At 39.9% G+C, this 26512-nt stretch overlaps 1 protein-coding gene across 3 annotated transcripts; it reads right to left on the minus strand.

Annotated features, from left to right (window-relative positions):
- Positions 1-245: 245 nt before the first annotated feature.
- On the minus strand, positions 246-23489 carry grm2b (glutamate receptor, metabotropic 2b). 3 transcript variants are annotated; one of them, XM_068593604.1, is made up of 7 exons: positions 23068-23489; positions 21141-21270; positions 18696-19323; positions 6734-7571; positions 5139-6202; positions 2215-2407; positions 246-1064 (listed from the first exon to the last, which is right to left on the minus strand). In XM_068593604.1, exons 3-7 carry the CDS (start codon positions 19203-19205, stop codon positions 991-993), a joined length of 2679 nt encoding a protein of 892 aa, XP_068449705.1. In that variant the 5' UTR covers positions 19206-19323; positions 21141-21270; positions 23068-23489; the 3' UTR covers positions 246-990. The 3 variants fall into 3 exon arrangements, with proteins under 3 accessions (XP_068449705.1, XP_068449706.1, XP_068449707.1); XM_068593605.1 differs by lacking the exon at positions 21141-21270; XM_068593606.1 differs by lacking the exons at positions 18696-19323; positions 21141-21270; positions 23068-23489 and having other exon boundaries at positions 6734-7206; positions 7302-7465.
- Between the last annotated feature and the right edge of the window lie 3023 nt (positions 23490-26512).

Consider the following 26512-nt stretch of genomic DNA (forward strand, 5'->3'; position numbering starts at 1 on the left):
ACCCGTAAAAACAGTCCGAGGGTTGTTTACAGGTGGTTATTTAGTATCAGGAAACCAATTGGAATAAAAGATGAAAATGTGGGTGAATACATCTTATCGGCATAGCACATATTCAACTCGCGGCGACAGCAATAGTTGTCGCTTTGAGGTCTGAGCACCAAATACAAGTCTGTTATAGACTTAAATGTCATGCTGCACCCATTGAAGAAAAACAATAACTCAAACTTAACATCTTCAGCTGTTTTATTTATATATTTTTATTTTACCCATTGGATGCAACACTATAAGCTGATTCAACTGAATACATTTAAAGGGTTAATTTGGTTTTGAAAGGGAGAGAAAATCAAAAGCTGGTATTTAGTTGGATAATAGTGTCAAGAATTGCATGAGTGAACCCAAACAAAAGGTGTTTAATCTTTTAATATATATAAAAAACTTTATTTCCATAAACAACAGGAAAGCACACACAGTTATACCAGTCTACAATAATACACCTTTATATTGTCTATTTGCCTACTTTTCATCACGTTCACAAAGGTTAGTCACATATTTTGTAGAACAGAAGGGCTACATTTAATTCACAGCTTTTTTTTTAATAAATGTCTACAACATTTGGATATATTCACAGCACTTTAAGGACAAGATAAGAACAGCCTTTTGTTTTAACACTAATGCTTTACAACCAACCATTTGACAACAAGACTCTTTAGGACAAGGCACAGTGCATTTAATCACATCTACATCTGTAAACCAAGGAGATCACAGATTAATAAATCTATACAAAAAGGCTTTACAATTGATACATACTGCTCGCTGTAGAAACATCATTTAGCTTTCACAGTTAAGAATGACCCTTGCCGCTCTCAGTCAGTCAACCAGACAGAGTTATCTCTGCAGCATGTGGGATAGCATGGGGGCTCTGTTTGATGGACGGGTGAGTAATGATGGGATGGTCTCTTGTGCTTGGAGAAGAAGAGCTTTTTTTTTTTTTCACAAAGAGGACGTTGTAGAGTCCACCACCTCACGACCATTGCAGACTGCTGGCACGTAGTTAGAGGCTGACCCTGGGAGAGGAAACAGGGATGTATGCCAGGAAGAATTATTTCAGGGTTGGCGAAAGTATGGAAATGATCAACAAATGTCTTGTTAGGGTACAAAAATGTCAGCTTGCATGCTCTCAGTTAAAGTGACTAGTAACTACACGTATCGTTTTGTGCTTTAGTACAATTTTGAGTGCTTCTCATTTTATGTTACTTTATACCAGTCTTTATGTTACTTCATACGAGTCCTCTCATCACTACACATACACTGTATTTGACAGCTGCTTTGCTGGTTAAGACTTACAAGGCATACAATTAGCTGATAAGATATGACACCGTGTAACAAAATATTCTTCTCGCCAGTGGGTTGGACTGATCTGCTACAATTAGGATGAGCGGTAAGAAAGTCGCCCTCTCTATTGAAACTTTATATGGGACAACAGTAAAATGATGCATACACATGAATGCATCAGTAACAATAATTCAGTATATTATATAACAATCACAGAGGCACTTTGTCTGCATAACACATACTTTTGTACTTTTACATTGTTGTATTTCTACTTTTACTAAAGAAAAATGTCTGAATCCATCCTAAAATCGTTACATCAAAACATTTTCAGATGTCTAAGATGTCTTTATCCAAGGTTAAGCAACAACAGTTAAACAAGCAATTACCCTTTTAGTGCAAAGTTGTAGTTTGAACTAAAAACAATTTGAGCCTTCATAGCTCCAAAAAAGGTACACTCAGTACACTGTCAACTTTTTGTGTCTTTGCTTATCCATAAATATTTGACTGAATTAGTCATTAGTTTAATAAGGAGCTTTAGATAAGACTTATCCAACATGAATATAAATCTAAATTACTGAATTTGAATTGCTAAGCCACACTGATGGATGAAAAAAAGCGCATTTCATATTTTCTGCTTTACATTTTTTTAAGTTTGAGGTACAAAAAAAGTGTATTTCAAGTTGCAATTCTTTGTTGATTGCCTTGTAATTACTTGTATCATATTTTAGAAACGTAAACTGTATTACAGAGCAGCTAAAGTCCCTACCCCCGAAATGATATCACATAGTCAACATTTGTTATAAAATTTCAGAAACATTCATCAACACAGATAGCTTCATGCTTGTGTTCAGACTTCTTGCTTGGTATAGAGGATACTAGTACCTTTAGAATAGCTGGAGCTCGGAGCAGAGGCAGAAGCAGACACGGTGGCACTGAAGCGGTTGGCTGTGACTCTCAGCGAGGCCACGTTCTTCTGGGGCTGAAACAGGATGATATGAACTTTGGGGGCAAAGAGGCAGCCGAGAACCACCGAACCACTCAGACTGACGGAGATGCACATGGTGGTGGTCTGCACCTGTGAGGAGACGGGAAAGTGATGACGAGGAATTCATCAGCCTGCACTTGGATTTCAACCTTTGTCTTCAAAAGGACTAATGAAGTTTGTTCAAAGGCCACCTGGCCTTGGTACACACAAACACACACTCACACGCACGCACGCACGCACACACACTCACACCTGTTACTTCACGACAGCTTTTGATCCAATCAGTTCACTCTCAGTTTCATTCGTTTCTGGCGATCCTCAAATATTGAATCCAATAAGTAGAATTCCCTCTTGCTGCTATGTTGAAATCATACAACCAATCACTACCAACCAATCATGACCTCCATATCAAATATACACTGCACACCTGACGCTGTCATCATCGTTTTATGTCAGCTCATGTGCTTGAACGGTACTTGGTCGCTTTTAAATTAGCTAAATTTAGAGGACTTGTGCTTTGAATTTGTACGAATCCGTCGCATTATAAACAAAAACATGAACCAATTGCGCCTGTTTCAGACATAATAATATTCTAGTATCATTAGCCACACTACTATTTTCAGGTGTGTGTGTGTGTGTGCGTGCGTGGAGTTTTCAATTATGAATGTTATCTATATGCACTAATATATGAGGGCATGAAGAAGAACGTAGAGTATGCACAGCTGGCTGTCCTGGAAAGTCAGGGCCTTGTTAGTCATATTTCAGCTGCTAATGTGAGCTGACTGCTGGGGTCATCTTCCAGAGCAGCCTCTCTTCCCACCCCACTGGTTACCCCTGCAGTCCAGGAACTTCTATTTGCAGAACCACAGCATGAAGTGAATCCCTTCTAAACATACCGCCCAACAACAACACTGCAGAAATATGCAAACTCCTCATCAATTTAAACTCTAGCCTCAAAAAAATAGATGGTGAAAACACTGCCAAGACTGTGAGTAATATTACTACACTTGTCTTTTGCCTGCAGCTCCTTATCTCTATCAGCCATGAAGCTGTTTCCATTTAATAGTTATTTATACAAATAATTATCACCAGTAGGACGAACTGCAGTGTTCTTACTTTAAAACTGACAGCAAAGAGAAGGACGTTACACAATTAACTGTATTCAATTCTCAGTGCCTTTTAAAATATTGTATTGTATTGATATTATTTGTTTTATGTCTTTATTTTATATATATATATCTTCATTGTTTTGAAAAGATAGTTTCATTTTAATTTGGGTATAACTGCATATAAGCAAATATTTTCACACTTTCCTTGTCTTTTATGATTCAGTATTTTAATTTACTGCAATTTTTCTTTTGAGAATCTATGTAAAAATTAATAATATATGAATAAGTGTAGAACTAATCAAAATATGGTGCATATACATGAGGAATAAACTATTTCTACAGTGATAATGTTCACCATTGATCAAATAAGAAAATGAAATGGGTTTAGGTGAAGGAACATAAGGTAATATCTGTATCCATCTGTTAAACCTTGAGTTCATCATGATTCACTGGGCAACGAGGCTAGTTTCTCATGAGAATATTTATGTGCTATCCAAACCTAATTTGAAATGTGATGACAGCCATTATTATTGGTGTCACACAGAAGCAAAGCATCAGAGTTTCTGTTGCAGTTGCAAACCTCTCATTCTTTCAATCACTGCTGCTTCTTCATTACGACCTGTATATTTTACGACGCGAAGCCGATGTCATGAATCCCACTGAGGATCGGGAAAGGTAAAGGTTTTCGGTTCATGGTTTGGTTGTCGGGAAAGCTGATCACGACAGACATGAAAAGCCTGAGGTATCCCATGATGATACACCGCTTGTGTGATCTAGACTCCCCCCCCATCTGTTTGCAAAACAGAGACCTTGTTGCACACCATGACCAAATGCTGTGGCAGTATCCGCGAGTCTGCCGAAGGCACCGGCACCCATAACTTACATGGTCCATCAGCCTTGTGGCTGTTGTTTTGTCTTATTTGTCTTTATCCAGCATGAATAAATAGATTAATTTGTCCTCGCAGCTATACATTTTATACTTGGGGAAAATAAAATGTATATTCAAATTTTTGGCCTGTCAGGGCATTTCAAACATGTTCAGTAATAGTTATGCATATTCAGCCCATTTATTAAATGAGATGCAGGGTAAATGCACCCATTAGCTTTTGTATTAAAGCTGAAGGGTGCAAAACTTTATTTTCTTGTCACAACTCTGCAGCAGTTATGTCATATTTCCCCAAACTGTTACAGGAGGTAGTGCCACTAAATGAGCCAGCACTCCATGTCCCTGCTGACAATTATTTTTACTACAGGCCAAAACACTTCTTGGTGAGTTCACCATGGCGTCAGTTGGGATTGTATCATATTATAACAACAACTTTAATAAATCTCCACAATTTCTTGTTTACACTTGAAATGTGTCATTAAACATTTAGTAATGCCATGGTTCTATGACTCAGTTTGACTGTCATCAATTATTTCTATCTGTATATTTGAGCCTGATCTGTCTCCAATGTCTTTGTTCTTGTCTTGAAAGATCCTTCAGCACACATGAAATGAAAGCTCGCTCTTTCATGAGTCTGGGTGACGGTGATCAAATGGAATGTGAAAGTGACACCTTCTTCTTTAGGAATGATAAACACACTGGGGATAGTCATTTATAGACGTCGTGTACATTATTCCATAACAGTGGCTTTAAGAAGACACAAGAAATATGAATCATAATGATACTCTTACTCAGATGACACAAAAACATGTTCAGAGATAGTTACCCTGTAGTCACTGGCAGTGACATAGAAGATGGGCTGAAAAGCGAGCCAGATGATGCAGGTGGTGTACATTGTGAACCCGATGAATTTGGCTTCGTTGAAGTTTTCTGGGCACTTTCGCGTCTTGAATGCGTAGACGGTGCAGAGGATGATGAGGATGCAGTTGTAGGTGAGTGACAAGAGCATGCTGGAATCCCTGCTGCTGCACTTGAGGGTGACCACGTCTCTCCTCTCTGGGCCCACCTCTTTTCGAACCCCCGGCACCTCCACCAGCAGCCATATAACAGCCACCAGCAGCTGGCAGGAGATAAGAGCGCCGCATATCGCTACCTGGGAGGCAGGACTGATGAAGCGCGGCCGTTGGGCTCCATCCTTCACCCCGCTGAAGATTCGAGCGATACGGTTGGTCTTGGTGAGAAGAGCCGAGTAACACACTGCGAAGGAGGTGCCCAGGCCGAGTCTACGCAGGGTGCAAACAGCAGTGGATGGTTTGGCGATGTAGATGAAAGTCATGAGGTAGCACATCAGCACTCCCAACAAGAGGATGTAAGAGAGTTCACGTCCACTTGCTTTAACCACAGGCGTCTCATTGTGCTTGAAGAACAGGCCCACTACCGACAGAGTACACATTATACCAAGGCAGGAGATGGTGACCGGCCCAATGGCCCACGCATCCTCCCACCGGATATATTCTTCAGGCAGATCATAGCAGCCAGTTAAGTTTGCCAGGGGCCACTGACCGAAGCTACAGTCCGCACAGGTGAATGCATCCTGCAGGTACTGGTAGGGCTGACAGGGGATGCAGATCCAGCAGCACACATCTCCAGGCTGCATGCTCTTCACCTCGTTCTTCCTGCAGGGGTCACTGCACTGGGAGGTGGGTGGTATGAGGTCCGGCCACGGTACCAGGCTGGTGTTCAGGGTCAGGTTTTGGTCCCAGTAGCCGACCTTTCTGTACACAAACTTTCCCTCTTCTTTGTGGTAATGAAAAATGTTGTAGCGACTGATGCTGTCACCGAAAGAGTCAAAGCGCACCATGTTCTGTGTGTCTACAGGTCTGAATGGAGCTGGTAGGAAAAAATACATAAAAGAGGATGACAGAAAACAAAAAGAGGATACCATTTATGTTGTTACAAGATTGTGCTGGAAATTAATCAGAGTTTGGAGTTTTGTATATATTTACAGAGATATGTATGCTAAAAACATCCACATGTCAATGTTCTGAAATGAAATACACTGCATGGCTGTGAATACTCAACATACTGGTCTCCTGCCATTTAAGCTTAATGTGAGTATTATTTTATCCAGTCAATATCCACTATTCTCAGAATAATATGTTCCCCTCACAATGAGTCATCCACGCTAAGCCATTAATTATATTTGCTCATTGATTACTTAACAGGCCCTGTTCGGTGCTGCAGAGGGAATCATTTAATGTCTTAATCAAGTGACATGAACATTTGCAACCCCCCATTTGCCAATGAATTTAAATAAATGTTCAGCTATTTACAAACTATTTCTCAAGAAAGGGGCATATAAAACACAAGCATTCTCTTGATAGTAAAATGTTTGTATGAGTTTTCTTTCTTTATGTTTACCTTCAAATTTGGTCTTCAAGATGAACTCCTTGTAGAACCGTTTGCCGTTACCTGGTTTCATGGCATCACAGACCTTGGATATGTTGGAGCATACAGCTTGTCTCATGTTGTGCAAAGCGTAAGCCATGGCATAGACTGCATTGACCACAAACATGATCTTGGACTCCTGCTCAAAAGTTCCGTCTCGGAGGCTGTGTTCACTACAGCCTGGTTCCTGAAGGCTGCAGCCAAAGCGATGCTCCCAGAACTCTTTGAACCACGGGTTCCTCGTGTTGGTGTACGGGTTCAGCTTGGTGAAGTAGTCTTCAAACTCTCTAATCGGGTAAGAGGCCAGCTCGATGGTAAAAGCCATGTCTGCTGCCGTCTCGCTGCCCCTCACCACACTCTCCTGCGCTCCCCATCCATCGCTGGCCACCCAGATGAAGGTGGCGTTCATGCGAGCAGCAGACACCAGAAGCTCACGGGCGTCTTCACTGCGAGTAAACAGGATGACCACCTTGGCGTTGGACTTCTGCTGCAGAGCGCGGATCACATTATCATAGCCCTGGCGGTTCATGGTGCGGCTTACCTTGGCTGAAGTGGCGATGCAGACTTGGCGAGTGCGGGCCTCCTGCTGGAAGGCGTCAATGCCAGTCTCACCATAGTCGCCCTCTGATGCTACTGTCGACACGTAAGTCCAGTTGAAGTAACGCAGGATCTCTGCCATGGCCTTGGCCTGGTAGAAGTCAGGGGGTACAGTGCGGGCAAAGTAATCATAGCGGGTCTTGTCGCTGAGCTTTGAACTGGTGGAGGCATAGCTGATCTGAGGGATCTGGAACAATCTCAGGAGGTTAGCCACCTGGTGAAAGAGAGGAAAAATATTGCATGAAGTCACCAACAATCGGATACAGTGTCATAGTAAGGTTGAACATAAACCATGGCCAAGAATCAAGAATCAATTGAAGGATTTTGTTGCTTCATGGTAATAATTACATAACACACATTATTATTATATTTACAATTTATATATATATATATATATATATATATATATACATATATATATATATATATACATACATACATACATACATACATACATACACACACACATATATATATATACATATATATATATATATATATATATATATATATATATATATATATATATATACATACATACATACATATACATATACATATATACACATATACACACATATATACACACATATACACAGTAGCAGATTATTGTGCAGCTGGCAAGTATAATAATTGATAATTGAATGTTAAAACATTCATGTGGTGTAAATGGCATGACAATAGCCAACAATTGTGAGTGCAGTAAGGCCATATTTTAATAATAATCTCAGAATGTACTGTGATTGTGATAAACGCCTTAAAGATTGACTTCTTCAACAAAATGCCGCAATGCTACATTTCAAATCCCTCAAGTCTTGTTAAACCTTTTTGCTCCTCAGCTTGTAGATATCCATCTGCTTGTAGGTGAAGTGGAGCCATGAAAGGGCAGAACTGCTGTCTGATGTGCTTCAGCTCTGTGGCGTAGACTCGCGGTGGAAACAGCGACAATTCAATGTTCCTCAATCTCAAACTGTTCACTCTGTCAGGGATCCACATCACAAGGAGCTCATACAACAAATCCCCTCTCAGAGACTGTCAGATAACAATAGCAACAATGGCACAGAGATAAGAATTTTATCAGCGTGTTTCTCCTGTTTCTTCGGGTTAAAGCCATTCTGTCAAGTCATTAAAGTCTCATGACAGATTCTGCCAGAAGTTATGAGGCCCACCTACAGCCACCCAGACATCCATATTGATTTCATTCTGGAGATGATACTTGGTGGTGCTGAGTTCAACAGGGTTGGATGATAATCTTTGACTGAAAACTCAGCGAGGCATCCGTGTTAGACACGGACCTGCAGAAATGATAGTGTTAGAGTAACATAAATTCATGGCAATTATTTTCCCACACGGCATTGCAGAGCTAACTATAACAGAGAGCTGGTGAAAAATGTCATTTTTCAGGATTCCTCATGAGACGCCGTGATGATTAGTGAATACCCATGAGCTTCACTATGACTACCTCCTCCCTCGGGGATCATTGTTTGCCTGGAGGCTTCCCAAACAATGGCATCCCCATGGATGTAATTGGAACCTTCCACAGTCACACTAAGTCGCATTAAAAGTATCATTCTTGGTAACAGCTTTTTCGAAAAATAAGTATTTTCTGTGATATTATTGGAGCTCAATTTTCTGCATGTAGTGCCCTGAACATGTAACTTAACAATATTGTTTAGTCACTCTAGTGACAATGTCTCTGTTGGTCCATAATTATGGTCAAGATTTATCTGAAAATAACATTTTGGACAGATGTGGTACATTCATGTCCCCCCAAAGGTGAATTGTAATAATTTGGGAGTTCCCATGAATTTTCATCTAGCGCTACCTACAGGTACATTATTGATTCTTTTTAGTCTAATGACCAAACCAATGATTTCTTTCAGCTTCATATGTATTCTCTAAATTAGTTAGCTAGCTAAAATGCTAAACTTTCAAATATTCATCTTATCAAAGTTTAATATATAGTATAATATGATACATAAGGTATGACATATTGTATAGTTAAATAATTAGAAAAAAAAACAAAGGTACACTATTATATTCAACCGTAATTACAAAAGCTGGTCATTGCAATGGCCAGCCTTATTATAAAGTGAAGCATATTTAAGCATGTATTACTGAACTGAGGCAAACAGAGGAGACTACTTGGCGTTGACTATGCAACGCAAACACACTCAGAAATTACTGACATTAACCCTGATCTGTGAGCGGCCATGTGTTTACCCTCCTTCAGCTAAAACACCCTACAGACGAGAGCCAGCAGGAAACACAGGCGCACTACAAGTTCTTGAGGGGATGAATGAAGTAAATATGATGTATTTAGACAAGCACACTGCACCCGGCAGTAGTCCTATCCACTGTTCATAGTACAAATATAGGGCAGAGGTCTCGTCAAATTACCCACTGAGAGATAGATTTCCCTTGTACATGTACGGGGAGCAGGACTAGAGCCCTGCATTTACTGATTAATTTATGTTGCCTGGGATATATATAGTATTTTGTATACAGCAGAGTACGAGCAGCCACAGCAAGTCAGTCAGTCACACTTGCATAGTAATAAGGTAGTTTCTTTCTACAGGATTTTTAGACAGGCTTTTGGCCTTCATCAGTAGATCCTTTCAGGACGTTACTGGAGTGTGTGACAGTAACCGTCTGTTTGTCGTCATTTGGTATTTCCCTCTTTCCATCGACAAGTGAGATAAGTGCACAACACACAGTATGGGCTCAGGCGTATCATACTGGACAACGCCAAAAACTCCAAACTTGCATTTTATCTCTTAATTAGTCCCTCCATTGCAGATGGTACGGTGTGCAAGCTTTGCAGACATGTTGACTGACACTAATTCATTCAAGACACCCATTAAGCTAAATCAAAGCCAATACAACGCTAGAACAGTAGACTTGACTGGAACCTGAACACATCAAGGCACAGCCCTCTTTAGCTTGTTTGGATCACAACTGCAGGATGTGGAGGCACCAATTAGGTGCTCTTCATGGTCCACTGGTTTAAAATCCAAAAGAGGTTCCCAAATATAGCATGCTGTATCTTCGACCACAGTATCTACCATAATTCATGCCACAGTTTCCCTGTATAATAAGGTCTGATTGGATTTTAAGGCACCCTTCTTGCATATATTTCCATATTAACTACATAAAGTAATATGTTTTATATCATTACTCCAAATAATGTGTGTTGGTAATTTCCAGTGACTCTGTGAGATAAAGTATTTACAATTACATATAAGGAATGGCACAATATGCAAATCATTGCATTAATTTGATGAATTATCTCATTAGCATTACAGGTTATCGATAATATCCCAACGATATGAAAGATGTGAAGTTTCCTTATAAAGTAGAAGTTATGAATGCCTCCTTTCCTCCAGGGTTCCTTTGTAGTGTCATGAGCCAGTTTGCTAAGGTTTCCCCACACAGACAATACAAAACATGTCTTTATTTTATTAAATTATATTTAGGAATATGTATGCAAAGATCACACTGCATTGTAACTCTTGATCAGTTATATTCTATCATATATTTAATTGTATTGTATGTGTCTTTTAAAATGTGTATTCTGTGCTCATCTTAAATCTCATTTTGAGACATGTGACATGTGTATTGTGCGAGCAATATTGATGGCATCCCTAAGTTTAGAAACCAATTTTAGTCCAGTTTGCAACTGCTGAACATTCAGCGATGAGACATACTAAGTGAAGTAGCCTTTTATAAATGAAGGAAATTAGCATATTCACATATTCAGGACGAGGGAGAAGTAATGTAGTTTTAAGAATTTTCACATTTTCTCGCATACCAGACACAAATTATGATTCAAAGCAGCATTTTCTTCAATATCTTAAACATGACTGGAGGGGATCTTTAAGTAAAAAGATGCATTTATTCGTGCTACCAAGAAAACATTCATGAGGATCCCATTTATAGTTCCCTGAGCTTTCTTCCTCATTTTTAGCACCGGATTTACACTTCTCTATGTCCCCTCTGTGACACAATCCTCCAAGAGATGTTTTACATGAAGAACAGCCCCTGCATGAACAATATATACTGTGTGCTTCATGCTTACAGGGTGCCGTGTTTCAGTCTAGTCACATATGAGGTTGCACTTTCCAGTGAATCTTTACAGCAATATCTAAACATGTCAAAGAAGGTGGACTGCATTGCACTCTGCTATTCCAATTTCAAAGTGAATGACATAGGACCGTGATAATCGTGATATTTGTGTCAATATCTCTTCAGTCAGTATTGTTGTAATATAAGAAATATACTACATGCAAATACACTTCCCCGTCTTTAGATCTTAAAACGTATGAATCCAAAAGCTGAAGCTGAGTCTGAAGGTATAATGAGTACAAGAAGCACCACAAAGAGCAATATTGTAGGATTCCAGCCATGAAGGAAAGATATGAGACAGCTGGAACATGGGCAATCTCTTACTCATGTGTCTGTCATGATCTTTTCAACATGGAAAGTCCATCTGTATGTCCCTGAGGCCCCTGTCAAGCTGAGCCCTCCAGTAGATACAGTATATGGCATGCCGAGTGAAAGTTCAGGATGTACGCTGCACCAGTCCTGCCACTTACCAAAGCTTCAGAAATGCAAGTTATGCATAATGGATATGACACACATTGCTACTAAGTTTGGTATACTGTATTTTAATTGTATGACTGAAATTTGATTGCTAAAAATGAACAGCAAAAACTGAATTACAAAAATAAATGCCCTGTGTGAATAATATTGCATAATTACTTCCTATGCTGTTCATATGCAACGACAATGCAAACAAATAGTAAATCAACCTGTACTTGCACAGCACTCTTCTAGACTTTCAACCACTCAAACCGCTTGGGGTTAAGTATCTTGCCCAAGGACACGTGGACTAGCAGAGCCGGGGATCGAACCGCCAATCCTCTGATTGAAGGACGACCCTGTTCTACCACTGAACAGTTGCTCCTGTACAACGTACATTGACCAAAGCTGGACCACAACACGCCTTTATTGATGACTACCGAAGACAAATTCATTGAAGTCGACTGCAGTTGAAATGGAGTTTCACAATCTCAATGTTTGTTCTCAGTGTAGCTTTTTCAAAATGCCATTTCATTCCAAAAATAAACACAGATGTTGGACAAACAGCAGCCCAAATTATCTGTGCCAAGCTTGTGTTAGGTCCAATTTAGGAACAATCTAGTTCAATTTCTGAAGATGAGATATTATTTCTGTAGAAGGGAAATCACACAAAAATGCAGTCAGGAGGGAAATAATTTATATGATTCTTGTAAAAACTGAATTATAAAAAAGTATAATAATATGAAAATACATCTTGATCTTAAAAGTGAAAAAATGATCTTGAGAGAAGAAATATTTCTATGAAACATAGTTGATCCAAGGATGGACATTTTTGTCCTAATTTTGAAACTGTAATATCATCTGAGCTATTGTTTGATGAAAGCGAGGGATAGCACATTTCTTTATTTAAGTAAACTCGACATGTGCTGCCTTTGCAGACACTCCCCCACCCCCATCCTCCACACACACACACACACACACACACACACACACACACACACACACACCAAACGTCTGAACAAATAACATGATCTTCAAATGCACAAGTACAAACAGATATGTTTCATACATAAGCTCATACTGCATATATTCATGCTTGTGTGTCAGAGCTGGTACTTAATATTATAGCCTATATAGCTGGGATTGCAGCAGCAAGAAGAAATGTGTTGAGCTGCGTGCATTTGCTGTTTGAGGAGAAGACAATTCTTCGCATTAAACTTACATCTATTATTTCCTCCCACCAGGGAAACAATGCTCGGCACAAGAGCGACCTTTCAAACAACTCGCAAGTACAAGGATACATCTTGAGAAAAGTGTTCCACTTTATCATCTGCTTAGCTTGAAACATTAAAATATCACACCTAGCCTCTAGCTAGCTATGAAATAAACTTGATAAATGCAATAATTTGTCATTCTTATTGAGACTGGACTGCAGTGCTTCTGTCACACACCGTTCTAAAAAGCAGCCACACGTTCAGAGGAACTGATCATTTATGTCTGTGATACCGTGTGAAAAAAAAACAACAGCTTTAAGACAATCAAGATGAAGGGAAGTGCTTCGAGAAATCGATAGGCTCACAATATTATTGACCATGTGGGTCCTGACTCTAACCAACCTTCAAGTCATTATAAGGTTTCCGTTCACTTTGAATGACATTCTGGTGTGCTTATTAGGGAGCTGTTTTTACTGAATGTGCTAACATTTTCTGTTAAAAAACAACAATCTATAAGTGAAGAAGAAGAAGGAGGAGGAGGAGGAGGAGAAGAAGAACAACAACAACAAAAAGAAAGAAAAAAGAAGGGGATTCAGCTATAATATCACATGATAAACAAGACCCTTTTGAAGTTAACACCAAAGCAGGACTTTTTTTTTTCAGCCGATGCAATCTGTGAAGACGGAAACAAAATAAAGATAGAGCCCTCTCCGGTTTTCTGTAAGACACATAAACAGACTTAATAAACCGCAGCAAACCAAAAATATTAAACATCAATATATTGCAGGACAGATATGAACTCTTATAACCTCACATTGTAAAGGGCCTTCCCAGCAACCTCAGCAGTCATTTGACAGTTTGTCTAATGGTCTCAAAGGATTTAGTGATTTTGGAGTGTATGTTTTAGAATATTATATTTTGTGGATACTAGGACCTCAATAACTATCATCTGAAGGCAGAAAGGCTCATACAGTATGTATAGAGATAGGCAGTCCTGCAACGATTTCATAGTTCTTTGGTGATTATAAGCACAAATACTATACTTGATTTGTCCTTTTTGTGTGCGTGCGTGTTGAATAATTTAAGGATGTGTGCAATAGTTTCAGTGTTGCTCTGAGCTTAAAGTTATTTGCATAAAGTCCACGTTGAATATAAAGTTGTAATTATGCCTCGAAGCAGATTTCAGCTTTTTTTTTTTTACCATGTGAGTGTGAAAGTATAATGGCTTGTGAATTTGAAAACAATGTTATTTTTGCAGAAGTGTGGGTATAGTTCAGAATGTTTTTATTGTTCTTTTTTTTCAGTATGGCTACGTGGCTAGGTTAAATTCATAACGGTACAACGTGTAGGCTGTTAGGACTGAGTCATCTTTCATCATCGTCCATTCTATATAGCTAACATCCCAGATGGCAATGAAGACTGTTTTTTTTATTTTTTAAATGACAGTGAGAAGACCACAGGGACGACAATACACACCAGAATGAGTAAGAAGATGATGAAAGCCTACAAATATTGCCAGGCTAATTATAAAAGAATCCTTTTGTGGCTGAGGAGAAACTGGCTGTTCTCCCACCATCTTTCCCACATCTCGTCCTTGGCCCCAGTCGCAGGCAGCGTCCGCCTCCTCTCCACACGCAGGTGGACACGTCCTCGCCAGCCAATGGAGATGCACCCCACAGATGGGAAAAGCAGCTACTCTCAAAGTCACATCCCTGGCACTTGTCTTGCTCAGTTTTAAAACGCTCCTCCATCCCCACAAAGTGCTTCTCTGGGATAAATAGGGACTGTGTAAATCAGTGACCTCTCAAAAAAATCCCACCACGGGCTTCTCGACGCTCTCACGGCTCGATTAATTAAAGAGCCCAGAAAGTGAAGGGCGCCAACAAAGAGGCTGTTGAGCAAAGTGACAGTAGAGGTATGTATTCAAATTCATACAAAAACACTTAAAAGCAGTGCCTGTAAGACTCATTCAGAGTGAGACACACACACACACACAGACACACACACAGTCCTTTTCATGCCTCTTAAATACATGCTGTTCTTTTCTCAAAGCCTTGGAACTAACGTTACAGCTGGAAAAGCTCTGTATTATCCACTTCTTTCAAAGTGAAGAAGCCCTGTGTTAACAGGCTTTAAATGATTCCGGCATGGTAAGGTGGGCATCCTCTGTCCAGTCTGACCGACTGTTTTGTCTACGAACGTGATCTCCATTCAGCTTCAGCACGCTGACGTGAAGCACTCATTACTGCAGATTCCTGGCAAACTTCTCAAAGGTTGGCTCCTATTTTGATGTTGTTTTAGCAGACGTTAACAAGGAAACTACTGTCAAAGAGGCTGCAGCATTTACCTTATTCAAACAATCAGGGCTTCCCCTATATATATATATATAACTTACTGTGTGGTATTAGATATCAAATACAAATATAATTTGCATACTTTAAAAGGATAATGATGATTTTTTTTTTTAAAGAAAATTTAATTTGAGACTGAGAAAAAAAAGCCCATTTGCTTTCTTTCCAAAGGTTGTTGGGGAGAATATACTGTTATATCTGTATATTAATGTCTATGGGACAGCTAGAGCTGTAAGATAGCTAGCTTAGCTAGTTCAGTACATAACCCCCTACAACAACAATACATTTTTTTCCTGAGGCTTTTGTATGAATTAAACACACTTTAACATGTATGAAATATTGTTATTTTTATTAATTGTCTTGCTAAGCTAGGCTAACAGTCCTCTGGCTGTAGTTTAATTTAACTGACAAACATGAGTTTGGCATCTATCTTCTCATCTAACTCCATTTGGAAAACAATGGTTTTCCTAAAGTATTCTTTCAAAATGAGAGCTATCTATATGATTTGAAGGTAACGTGAATTCATATGCTCACATTCATATACATTATGCTAAAAAAAGAAAGTGTATTTGAGTTACAGGAAATAGGGGAACAATTTTACAGTGAGTGATACAAAATAATTGTATTACACAGCCACAAAAAAAATCAAGTATAAACTGTCTGATAAATAACTAGTATTTCAGCATTAGTGTGACACAAGGACAAACTGCCTGAAAGCTTGTAAGAAGTGTATAGAAATAATGAGCTGTGGCTTCAGCCTCTCCGTCTATGGTTTTTGAACATTTGTCATATTGTTTTCCATTTGGATTAATTGGGATCAACTGCTCGTTATCGCTCTTTTATCATATATTATTTTTGAACTAAAATACATTGCGTCTGCCAAAACTCTCAGCCAAGCCCCCCCACCCCCCACCCCCTTCCTCCCGCCTCTCTCTGTTATGCTAAGTTTATCATTAAATCAATCTCCACTCTTTCGGGAAACACTGGAATCCATTTGTCAGCGTCATTATATCTTTATAATGATGACCAAACATGAGTGTTTGATATGTATCCATTAACTGAACATGTTTAACATCTATCACAATGCCATCTTCATACAGTGTCATTTACCATGAATGTAAGCAGTGACTTAGTCAGCAGGAGTTCCAGGTGTAATATAAAATATTCATGTATGCTTAATGTATGTCATGTGTGAAAATTTCCAACATTAGTCATGCCGTGTGTGTAATTGTTGCACGCAGCACATGTTTGAATCAGCTCTGACCTTTTCAATGGATGCAAATCAGGGAAGTGTTTCCCATGATGTATGTTGCCAAAACAAACATGATATCCTTTGTGTTCTTATAAGTGTTATTGGGGAGGAGAAGGATTGTCTAGATCTGTCGTGAATTTTTCCTTTTGGGCAGTATTTGGGAGTTATTTAAACATAATCCTCACTCTTTAACAAACTTTTTAACGTGATGAAATTGTAACATTTGAACGAGCCACTCTGAAGTGTCCCTCAGTGTGACGTCATATTAAATAAGGGAGCAGGGTCATTGTCATTACCAGTCAACCTCACAAGTAGATTTACCAGAGATGGGTGTGGAGCACTAGAAACCAAGTGTTGTTTTTTTTGTGGAATTGAAAAATCTTTGGTGGAAAAGATGTCCATTATAGACTAAACAATTTAAACCAAATCATGAACTTTGAGTAGTGACCAAAAGACTGAGATTGCAATGAGCCCTTGTAAGGTGTCTGGGCTTAGTTTAGAGATAAACTGAGGACCCTTGACATTCAGGGAGAGCTCACAGTAGAGGGGCCAGTTGAGGTAGTTCAAGCATCGGCTCAGGATGCATTCTGGACGCCTTTCTTTGAAGGTTTTTCGAGCACGTCAAACCCAGAAGGAGGATTGTACATCTAATCTGGCTGTGGAATGCCTCGGAGTCCCCCAGGAAGAGTTGGAAAACGTTGCTGGGGAGAGGGATGTCTGGAATACTCTGCTATGTCTGCTGCCCCCATGACCCAACTCTGACTAAGCGGAAGTCAATGGATGGAACATCTGTGTTTTTGCAAGATCTAAATCAGCATTAGCCTCCCGTCTTTTCAGTTAAGATGTAATAATGTTTTGCATACCATTAATTTCCATTCGCTATAATAATAAACAACTCAATCAATTGCTACAAGCATGAAAATAATACGAGGTCATCACAGTAATGTGCACTGCCGCTACATGAACGCAAATGAAGTCTGTGTGAATAAAGCATTAAGTACGGCCACGCACCCTGCTAACACAAATTATCTTTACATGCGTACTGTTCCAAAGTTTTGCTACATTTTAAAAGATAGAGCTTAATCTATGTGTTTCTGAATAATACCTACATACTTTGTCTCAACAACAGTCAGTGCATCATGTTAATTATGGCGTGTGAGTGCAATCAGAATAAATTAATTATGCTCAGATGCATCGCTTTTGGCAACCCTTTATACGCATGTGTTGTGTGCGTGTGCGTGTGGGTGCATGTGTGCGTGTGTGTGTGTGTGCGTGTGTGTGTTAAAGGTCAGTTTTGTTTACCAGGCGTAAATGAAGTCACTGACAAAGTGATGGACGTCGCATGTAAATTTTGATGCTTCAAACAGAATCATCCCGGGTGGGATTTTATTTTAGCCAAAATTCAAACCGCTGGCTCGGTAAAATCAGAGATGCAAGGCAAGTTCAGTAATAATCTGTTCTAGTGGAAGTGTGATGTGCGAGTAAGTGAGATTGCTAATCAAGTTTGTATGTCCATCCCAAAGTATCAGAACTAAACTATGGATCAATTAAGAGTCAGAAAAAGTTATTCCAGTTGCAAAATACCTCAAATTGAAAACTTATTGAAATATTTGCATTGACAAAAAAGCAGTTTAAAAGTACAAGTAAATATATTAACCATTGAGACTTTGGTTTGGTGAGTTTATAAAGAAAACAGCAATGTGACACCTACCTATTAAGCTCAAATCAAAACAAAGACAATCCAACCCTACTGACCAGGCTGGTCTCACCAAATGGTGAAATTACAGATAAGTTGGAAGTAATTTAGCGTGCTACATGGATCCTGCAAATGCCAACGTTTTTTAAAAGTATTTCTTTACGCATAACCTCTGCATTGCAACTACAATTATTGCAAGGGAAAAGGTTGTGTATATTTCTCTTAAGATAATTTGATAATTTACCTGAATGGAAACGTCACTGTATGATCCTCCGATGACGCCAGAGATGGCCAGTGGAACCTCATTTTGAACGGGTCTGGAGCCATCAGGGCAGATGAAGCCTGGGTCGTGTACCTTGGTGAGGGATGCCCTGACAAAATCAAGGGACTGCTCCAGTGCATATGTGTCCTTCGAGCAAGTGTCTAGAATGTGGGCCCCCAGCTGGAGTCCTGGAAGGATGCGGTCACTGGAGTTAATCTCATCAAGTGCCAGCAGCATGGCTTCCAGTCTCTGAATCCCTCTCTCCTTGTTGATCTTACCACAGTCCTCCATCCCCTCACCTTTATGGTGTACCGGGAACAAGCCCCCAATCACCAAGTCCCCGTCCATGATGATCTCACGTTTGGTCGCGGCTGGTAATCTGGAGATGTTGGGCAGGACTCCCGGTATCAGCAGCTCCAGCAGGAGCACGAGCAGAGGCCAGCGATGGGCATAATTAGCCAACAACCTGGGGCAGAGCAGTACCCCCAGCATGGCAGGATCAGGTAGCAGGGTTCAGCTGGCGGATGGCGAGAGGAGTAGAGGTTCACAGAGTCTGCAGGCCGATTGCTGTCAAGTCTTCTCTCAGTGGGTGCAGCATGTTTGATATTTCCTGAGTGAATGCAAGGAAACACTAATTACCCAGTTAATCAAGCATGAAGTGCATTTGACAAATATATCTCTCTCTCTCTCTCTATCTTTTCAGGGTTAACAGTATCCATGAGCAAAACATAAATACATGTAAATGAATAAAGAATAAAACAGAGCTACAAAACAGAATAACATGACTGTATGTCTTAAAGTGTCCATGACTGACGCTCACTAACAGCAACCTTCTTTTTGCCTTTTTGTCTCAAATTTTCATTAGTGCCGTTACCCTTTCAGAGTTTCGCCCGGAGGTTTATTCAAACACATGAAACACAGTCACCCCAAGGCATAAAACAGTACAAAAGCAGCCAGTTTATATTGAAACTTTCTTTGCAAGCGGTTTATTACTGCTTTCTTATCGATTTTTGCCATTTTTTCCTCAGCCTAATGCGATCTATAGAAATGTTACAGACAGATAATGCTATCACAGTATAGAAGTGTATAAACCCGGGACTCATACTGTGTAGTCAGGAGGCTGAAATTGGGCTTATGAGTTTACGTGAAACTGCTCTACTCAGACAGGCGCTCTGTGCAGTGTGAAATATAATCACTGCAGTTTTATCTGAAAGACAAAGACTGCCTGGTGACCACATCAAACATTTATAAATATTTAAGGCACTTCTCAAGTGAAACGTAATTTCTAAGCTCACAACCGAGATATCACATAGATGGCGGTTCTCCTCAATGGCTGGGGTTGCCATGGAAACATGGTGGGTAAAAAAAAAAAAAAAAAAGGGTTGTACTGCAGCGAAGTGGGCAGCGAGACGTGTATGCTAATAAAGATTCCTATCATGTGGAGGTTACAGGTCCAGGCCTCACCAGGAGCTGTTATGATGTCTGATTAGGGAGGTGGGCAGCTTCAATCACAGCGCTCTCAGAGAGGGGAAACCAGTCCTGTTTCTTTCAAACTCAATCGTTCATCACATTCGTCAAACACACAAGTTCAGAAAACAGACCGATTTAAACTGTCTTTTACACACAATAGACTTTTAATGACTCATCACTGAAAGCATGTTCGGGACTATCATTGACGTCGCCTTCTCGCAGAATATATAAGTTACACTATTTCACAAGGATGGAAAAAAGGGCATGAAATTCAACTTTTTAACATCCAAGTTCAGATTTCATGCTGGTAACTGAGCTCGGCTGTAGTTTATAGTCTATATTAATCCCATATTAATAAGTGAACAGCATCTATCTTCTATCTTATTAGTGACTTATTATATTGGGACGCAGTGTTGCCACTGACATTGCAACATTACATAAAAATGTGTCACTTGTAAACCCCCCCACCCTCCTCTTCATAAATATTACATCAGTTTGTGGGCGGGAAACCTTATGGTGCAATGATGGATCCACTACGCTCCATCCAGCGGAGAGGATTACATGCCGTAATGTGTGAACTCATAATGTAAAATTCGTCTCAGACCCGATGTGTGTCTTGGACAGTACAGGTGCAGGTGTTTGATCGTGCTACCCCACATTTTGCCCTATTATTAGAACCAAGGTGAGGAAGTAACTTGAAGAGTTCAATATTAAGAGTCTAATTGTTCCTCCGTACTGTCTGCTGGAGCAGATGGGGGCTTATGGTCGCAAAGACTCGGTCACAGTTTGAGTTAATGGTGCAATAAGGAACAGCCAATTAGGCAAGGAAGTGCAAACGAGTGAAGCTGGAGGTACAGGAGAACCTCTCAGTACCGTTAAGGTCTGAAGTGGACCAATATTTGAAAAACACTTATTAAACAGGAGCAGTGATATCTGCTCACATCAGGCTCTGCTTACTTGCAAAGTAGCTCGTATCGGGCCTCGATCACATCATTAAAACCATCTTGATGTAGAAACGGCTGTCACGCTCACACTCAGCCACTGAGAGAGCCACTCGCTCCCCAGATGTCTGAGCACAATATTCCCACTGAAAAACAAGTTCAAAAAGAAAAAGCAGTCAGCTTTGAACCGTCAGCTAATGCATTGCAGCTTCCGCACGGGACAGAGAGGATTTCGCCAACAAGATGGTTTGAGAATACCTTTCCTTATCGTCTTATCCAAATATAGCTAACGTGTGGCTTTCAATAATGGGGATTTCCACATACAACTGTGTTATGTTTACAATGCTATTTGTGTTTAGGAAATGATACACTGATAGTGTGGAAATCCATCTATTTGGTGTATTATTTATTAGTATGATTTATAATATTGTTATTTATGATCCTTTTAGTAACATCACCTTAAGCATTTAGGCTTTTCCCTCAGGTTTGTTTGGCACAATGTGGAATACTTGATTGTACATGGCATTCAATTTAGTGTCCAATCCGCCACACGTGAATCATGAAGCCTGTTATAATAACAGCTTAAACACAGCACTCGTCCCATGAGATGTATCGAAAATGTTGTTTTCCAATATTTATTTCACTAACATTGATGGGATAGTAATTTATGGCTGTAGTAATTTTTGTGCTCATTAGGGCAAACTCCACAAGATGGATTATGGACAAAGTCTTATCTTTTCCCCCATGATTTTCTTTTTGTGGAATATGACAACACATTTCCACATTATCCAGCTAGGCAGTCAGAAGAACCCGGACAACATTGAACATTAATGATCCTCTGAAGGAGTGGAACTAGCTGTTCAAAGCAAAATAACCTATATTACTGCTGATGAATCACAAAAGAAGAGAAAAACAGCAGTCACCATAATCTCACTAATGATTGTCATCACTTTATCATCTCCAGTGGGGACACAGTTTATCCCTCCACCTGGACTTGTCAGCTGAAGGAATTAGGATCCCTCTGTGGGGGCCAGCAGACGGTTAGATTGTAAATTTGAACATAGATCAAGTGCATCATTTCATCAAAATAGCACAGGGGAAATCAGTCAGCCTTTATATCTCTCTGAAACTACACAGGATTTTATATGATAATATCTCAACTGGATGTTTATGAGGACACCTAATGTGTCTAAATCTCATACTGAGACAAAGTGCAGATGTGAGATTGAGCCTGGTTACAACAGGTTGCCTGACTGTTGGTGGCACCATCCAATAATACGATGATAATCACATGGATGCGGACATGGTTGTGGTGTTACAGTCGCTCATAATCAATACATTACTGTTCTCTTGCAAGAGAGAGAAATCCAGCGGCTGCACCACATCCTGTCTGATTCATTGATAACTATTTGATTCCTGCAATCAAATTTGTCAAATACCCAAAATCAGTGTTTAGGAAATACTTCCATGACTCTGAAAACAACCCAGTTACTTTCACAGCAGGGCACAGTCACGCTGTTTAGGAAGCAGTCTAAAAACAAAAGCTCTGGTTAGTTTGAGAACAGCAAGTGTGATATAAGACAATGAAATACATTTTTTGTGATTCTGCTGAATAGTCTGTCATATCGAGAGGGAGACAACTTTGCATATTTATCCCTACGCAGACACACTCAGGTGTTTGGAGGTCTAATTATAAAGTGTGATGCTCCACACTATGAGAGCAAGTTATAGCAGGTGTTGAGCCCTGGAGAAAATGTCATGAACTGATCTGGATTGAATGGCAGTTAAGACTGTTGCAGGATACCTGATAAAATAAAAAATACAAGCGCACCTCGGACAGTAAAATGCAAAGACAAGTTCTTTCCATGACAGAATATATAAGCCAGGTGGAGGAACACACACCACTGTGTTAAAATCAAAGATATCAGGGGCTCGTTTCTTACCTGGTTGTAGCACTAGATGTTTTTTTTTGCCAGATCTATCTGCAGGTCTCTTTTTCACGAGCCGCGCGACAGCGTGCAGAGCTTCATGAGACGAGCGCAGTCCAGATGTGCTGCACTTTGAGCATGTTTGCCAGGCGGGCGGCTTGGATCTGTCCTTGGTTCTGAAGTGTTGTTCACATCGGCAAGTCGGACAAACTCCACTCGGTGCTCTCCAACTTGTGTCTGCCGGTCACCGTGCGTACAGCAAGCCTACACACCGGAGCAAGCACAGCCCACCGCCCATGTGCGCGTGTGTCCACTCGCATCGACGGTTATGATGCGCTACGGATTTTTGCCCGCTGGACTCACAGTCAAGCGAATCTCAACGAATCTGTGATCACACTTACAATATATATATAATTATTAATCGTTTCTCTTCGGTAAGTGAATTAAATCAACTTCAAAACAATAAGTGTTGAGGGATCCTCGCGCAGTCTCTCTCTCTCTCTCTCTCTCTCTCTCTCTCTCTCTCTCTCTCTCTCTCTCTCTCTCTCTCTCTCTCTCTCTCTCTCTCTCTCATGAGTCGACGCTGCGCTCTCGCGTCTCCTCTCTGTGCTTCAAGCGTTTGTTTGCAAGACGAAATAAAGAAATGCATTTGTGCTGTTGGGTAGGGTTTATGCAGGAGCAAAGTATAAAAACAATGATGAAAATTAAATGATCAAAGTCACAAATCCTGTTTCCAGCTTCTCACGTGGTCTTGTTTTAAATTACCTGTTAATTGTATTGTGGGACAAAGCCTGTGTGTAACTTTTCATGATATGTCCCCCTCATGTACAAACCGTCCCAGATAGACAAAGCAAGGCGCTGCAGCTCTCCAGCTATATTTAAAAAGAGGAGAAAAGAGAAATAGGCAACTTGTCCCCCCCTCTGTGAAGGCTGGCCAGCTCTTCATTCACCTCCATCTCATTAAAACTGAATCTCACTCCAGATGAGTGGCACAGCACTTCACAAACTAAAGGGGGGCCTTGCACGGTTTGTTTTCCACTGAAAAGGCTACAGCACCCCCCACAAACAGAAAACTCCCAAAAGCAAACGAGGTCACATTGAATCATGCTGTTCGGTTCATATGATGAAGGCATGCTTGAGCTCAAGGTCGAATCAACACAGAAAAGGGATCCGTAATAACATGTGGTCGCAAACAACCCTGAGCTAATGCAAACACAATACACATCAGGTGTTTCATCTTCCAAAATAAATGAGGGTTACTGTATTGATTTAGATATTAACTATTTAAAACAATGCCAGCAGTGGAGAACTTCAATGTCGTTGGTAATTAAGATGAACTTTGCTCCTCTGTCGCAAAGCGTTCTGCAAAGACACCCTTTCATGCAACAAACTGTGCACTTTTTTCCCCCTCATCCCCCAAACAATATTACATCAGCAACATTCCTTTTGCATAATTAGTGAGGAGTGCAGAAAAGGTCTGCTGCACCAGTTTGAGTTGTTGAGTCCAGCTCAGCACACTGCGCTCAACCAGTCACAATTAAATCTGGAAATATTCAGAACTTATTCAACTTCAACGCTCACTTGTTTCTGTCATCTTCACAGCTTTTCCCCACCACGCCGCCACACCCTCCTCTCACCTACACATACATAACACATCTCATCCTTGTCAAATGTTTTATTTCTGCACGAACAATAGATACTTTGCAGTTAGGGGTTGGGAAAAGAAGAACTTTTTCTGTGTACAGTGGCAATTAAAATGACGAGTGGGTCCTGCTTGTTGCATAATTCTCTCAGCTAACACAAAGGGACCAATTTCCTCCTGAAATAGAATTGCAGTTTATATTACAATAGTTGAGGGCATGTGGGTGGGATGTAGGGTTTAGATAGCAACATGCCAATTAATGTCGAGTGAGATTATAGAGGACAGAAGCAAAGCTTTTTTTTTAGCCAGTGGTCAAACTGCTGCTCTCTTTGTGGGTTTCTGAAGATGCAATGTTAATGAACAATGTCAAACAAATCAGTTTAAAATCATCAATTTAGTTGATCTTTTTTTGTTGGTATTCACCAATATGGAAACATACAGAAAACAATAAAAAAATTCAAACTAAAAATACGGCTTTGCCAAGTAAATAATCTCTGTTTAGCTTCAACTTCCCTAAAAACTATGCACTAGTCTAGTAAATTTATATTCCGTATTTATATATTACAGTTCCACTTGGATCATTAACTTATTTTCTGTATTGGTACCTTGTACTATCGCACTTCCGGTTACATGCTAAACTGCATTTCGTTGCTCTGTACTTGTACATATGTAATGACAATAAAATTGAAAATAATCTACTCTAATCTAAAACTTCCCACCCCAAAGGTTCATCCTTCAAGGATAAATCTATTTGTTTTTTTATACATAATTTGATTCTTATTTTTATACATTGTTACAAAAACACTGCACTGATTAAAGTAATTGCAGGGAACACGGCAAAATGGCTAAAACAAAGTGGCAAGAACCTCGAGCAGTCAGACTACAGATACAAGCCAAACCTTGTAACCAAGCCAAACGTTTGGTCAGATCCCTGAAACTACTCTTTTTGGAGTACAAACACAGAGTGGCTGCACTTTTAATATTGTAAATAATCGGCTACTTCATTACAGCAGGATAACCGTGTCCACAAATAGAATGTGTACAGTAAGTCAAAGTTAAACCCTTCAATGTCACTGCAGCCCCAGATGTCAACTACTTGTGTAATAGTTGACATCTGATCACAGAGAGTGATTATTGTCAACAGGAACACTGATCCTAAACTATGGCAAGTTGCAATAAAGCAGAATTACTTTTTAACAGTATAAAACAGTGTCACACCAGCGACTGTCACATCGATGATATTTAAGTCGAGCTATGTTGAGATTCCTTGGAGCCAACAAATAATTCACAGATCAACATGGCAACATGTGTAGACATAAAGAGAGGAGTACACACACTGCTCCCAGAAGGTGCTGTAATTATACAAACAGGCAGCGTCTCAGGGCCTAACTCTGCTATTTAAGCACATTCATCATGTTTAACTTTATCCTCTGGCAATTTAACCCTCTTTAGAGCTATCAGCATTTAGATTAAAAATGTAAACACCCACTATACATCATCTTATTTGTAGAACATTAGTCAGGTAACAGCTCAGCATTCTGACTTTTAAGCTGCAACTCCAATCAATGACTGAATGACGCTGTAACAGGCTTTTCTCCATATTTCCATGCAGAATAAGAATATACAGTATCTTAACAAGAGATTGTCAAGAAAAATGACTCAAATGAGAAGTCAGGCAGCACAAGATCTCCAGTATTGGAATATCCTTTTCCTTAGAGACTCAATCTGGCTGTATACATTTAATGTCAATCATTACTTAAAACTGAATAGCAATGTAATTCCATAGTTATAGTGAAGTAAAACCTCATTAGTGTGGTT

This window comes from Clinocottus analis, unplaced genomic scaffold, assembly GCF_023055335.1.
Source record: "Clinocottus analis isolate CAN_PGR_092001 unplaced genomic scaffold, fCliAna1.0.p SCAF_3, whole genome shotgun sequence".
NCBI classification, from domain to species: domain Eukaryota; kingdom Metazoa; phylum Chordata; class Actinopteri; order Perciformes; family Cottidae; genus Clinocottus; species Clinocottus analis.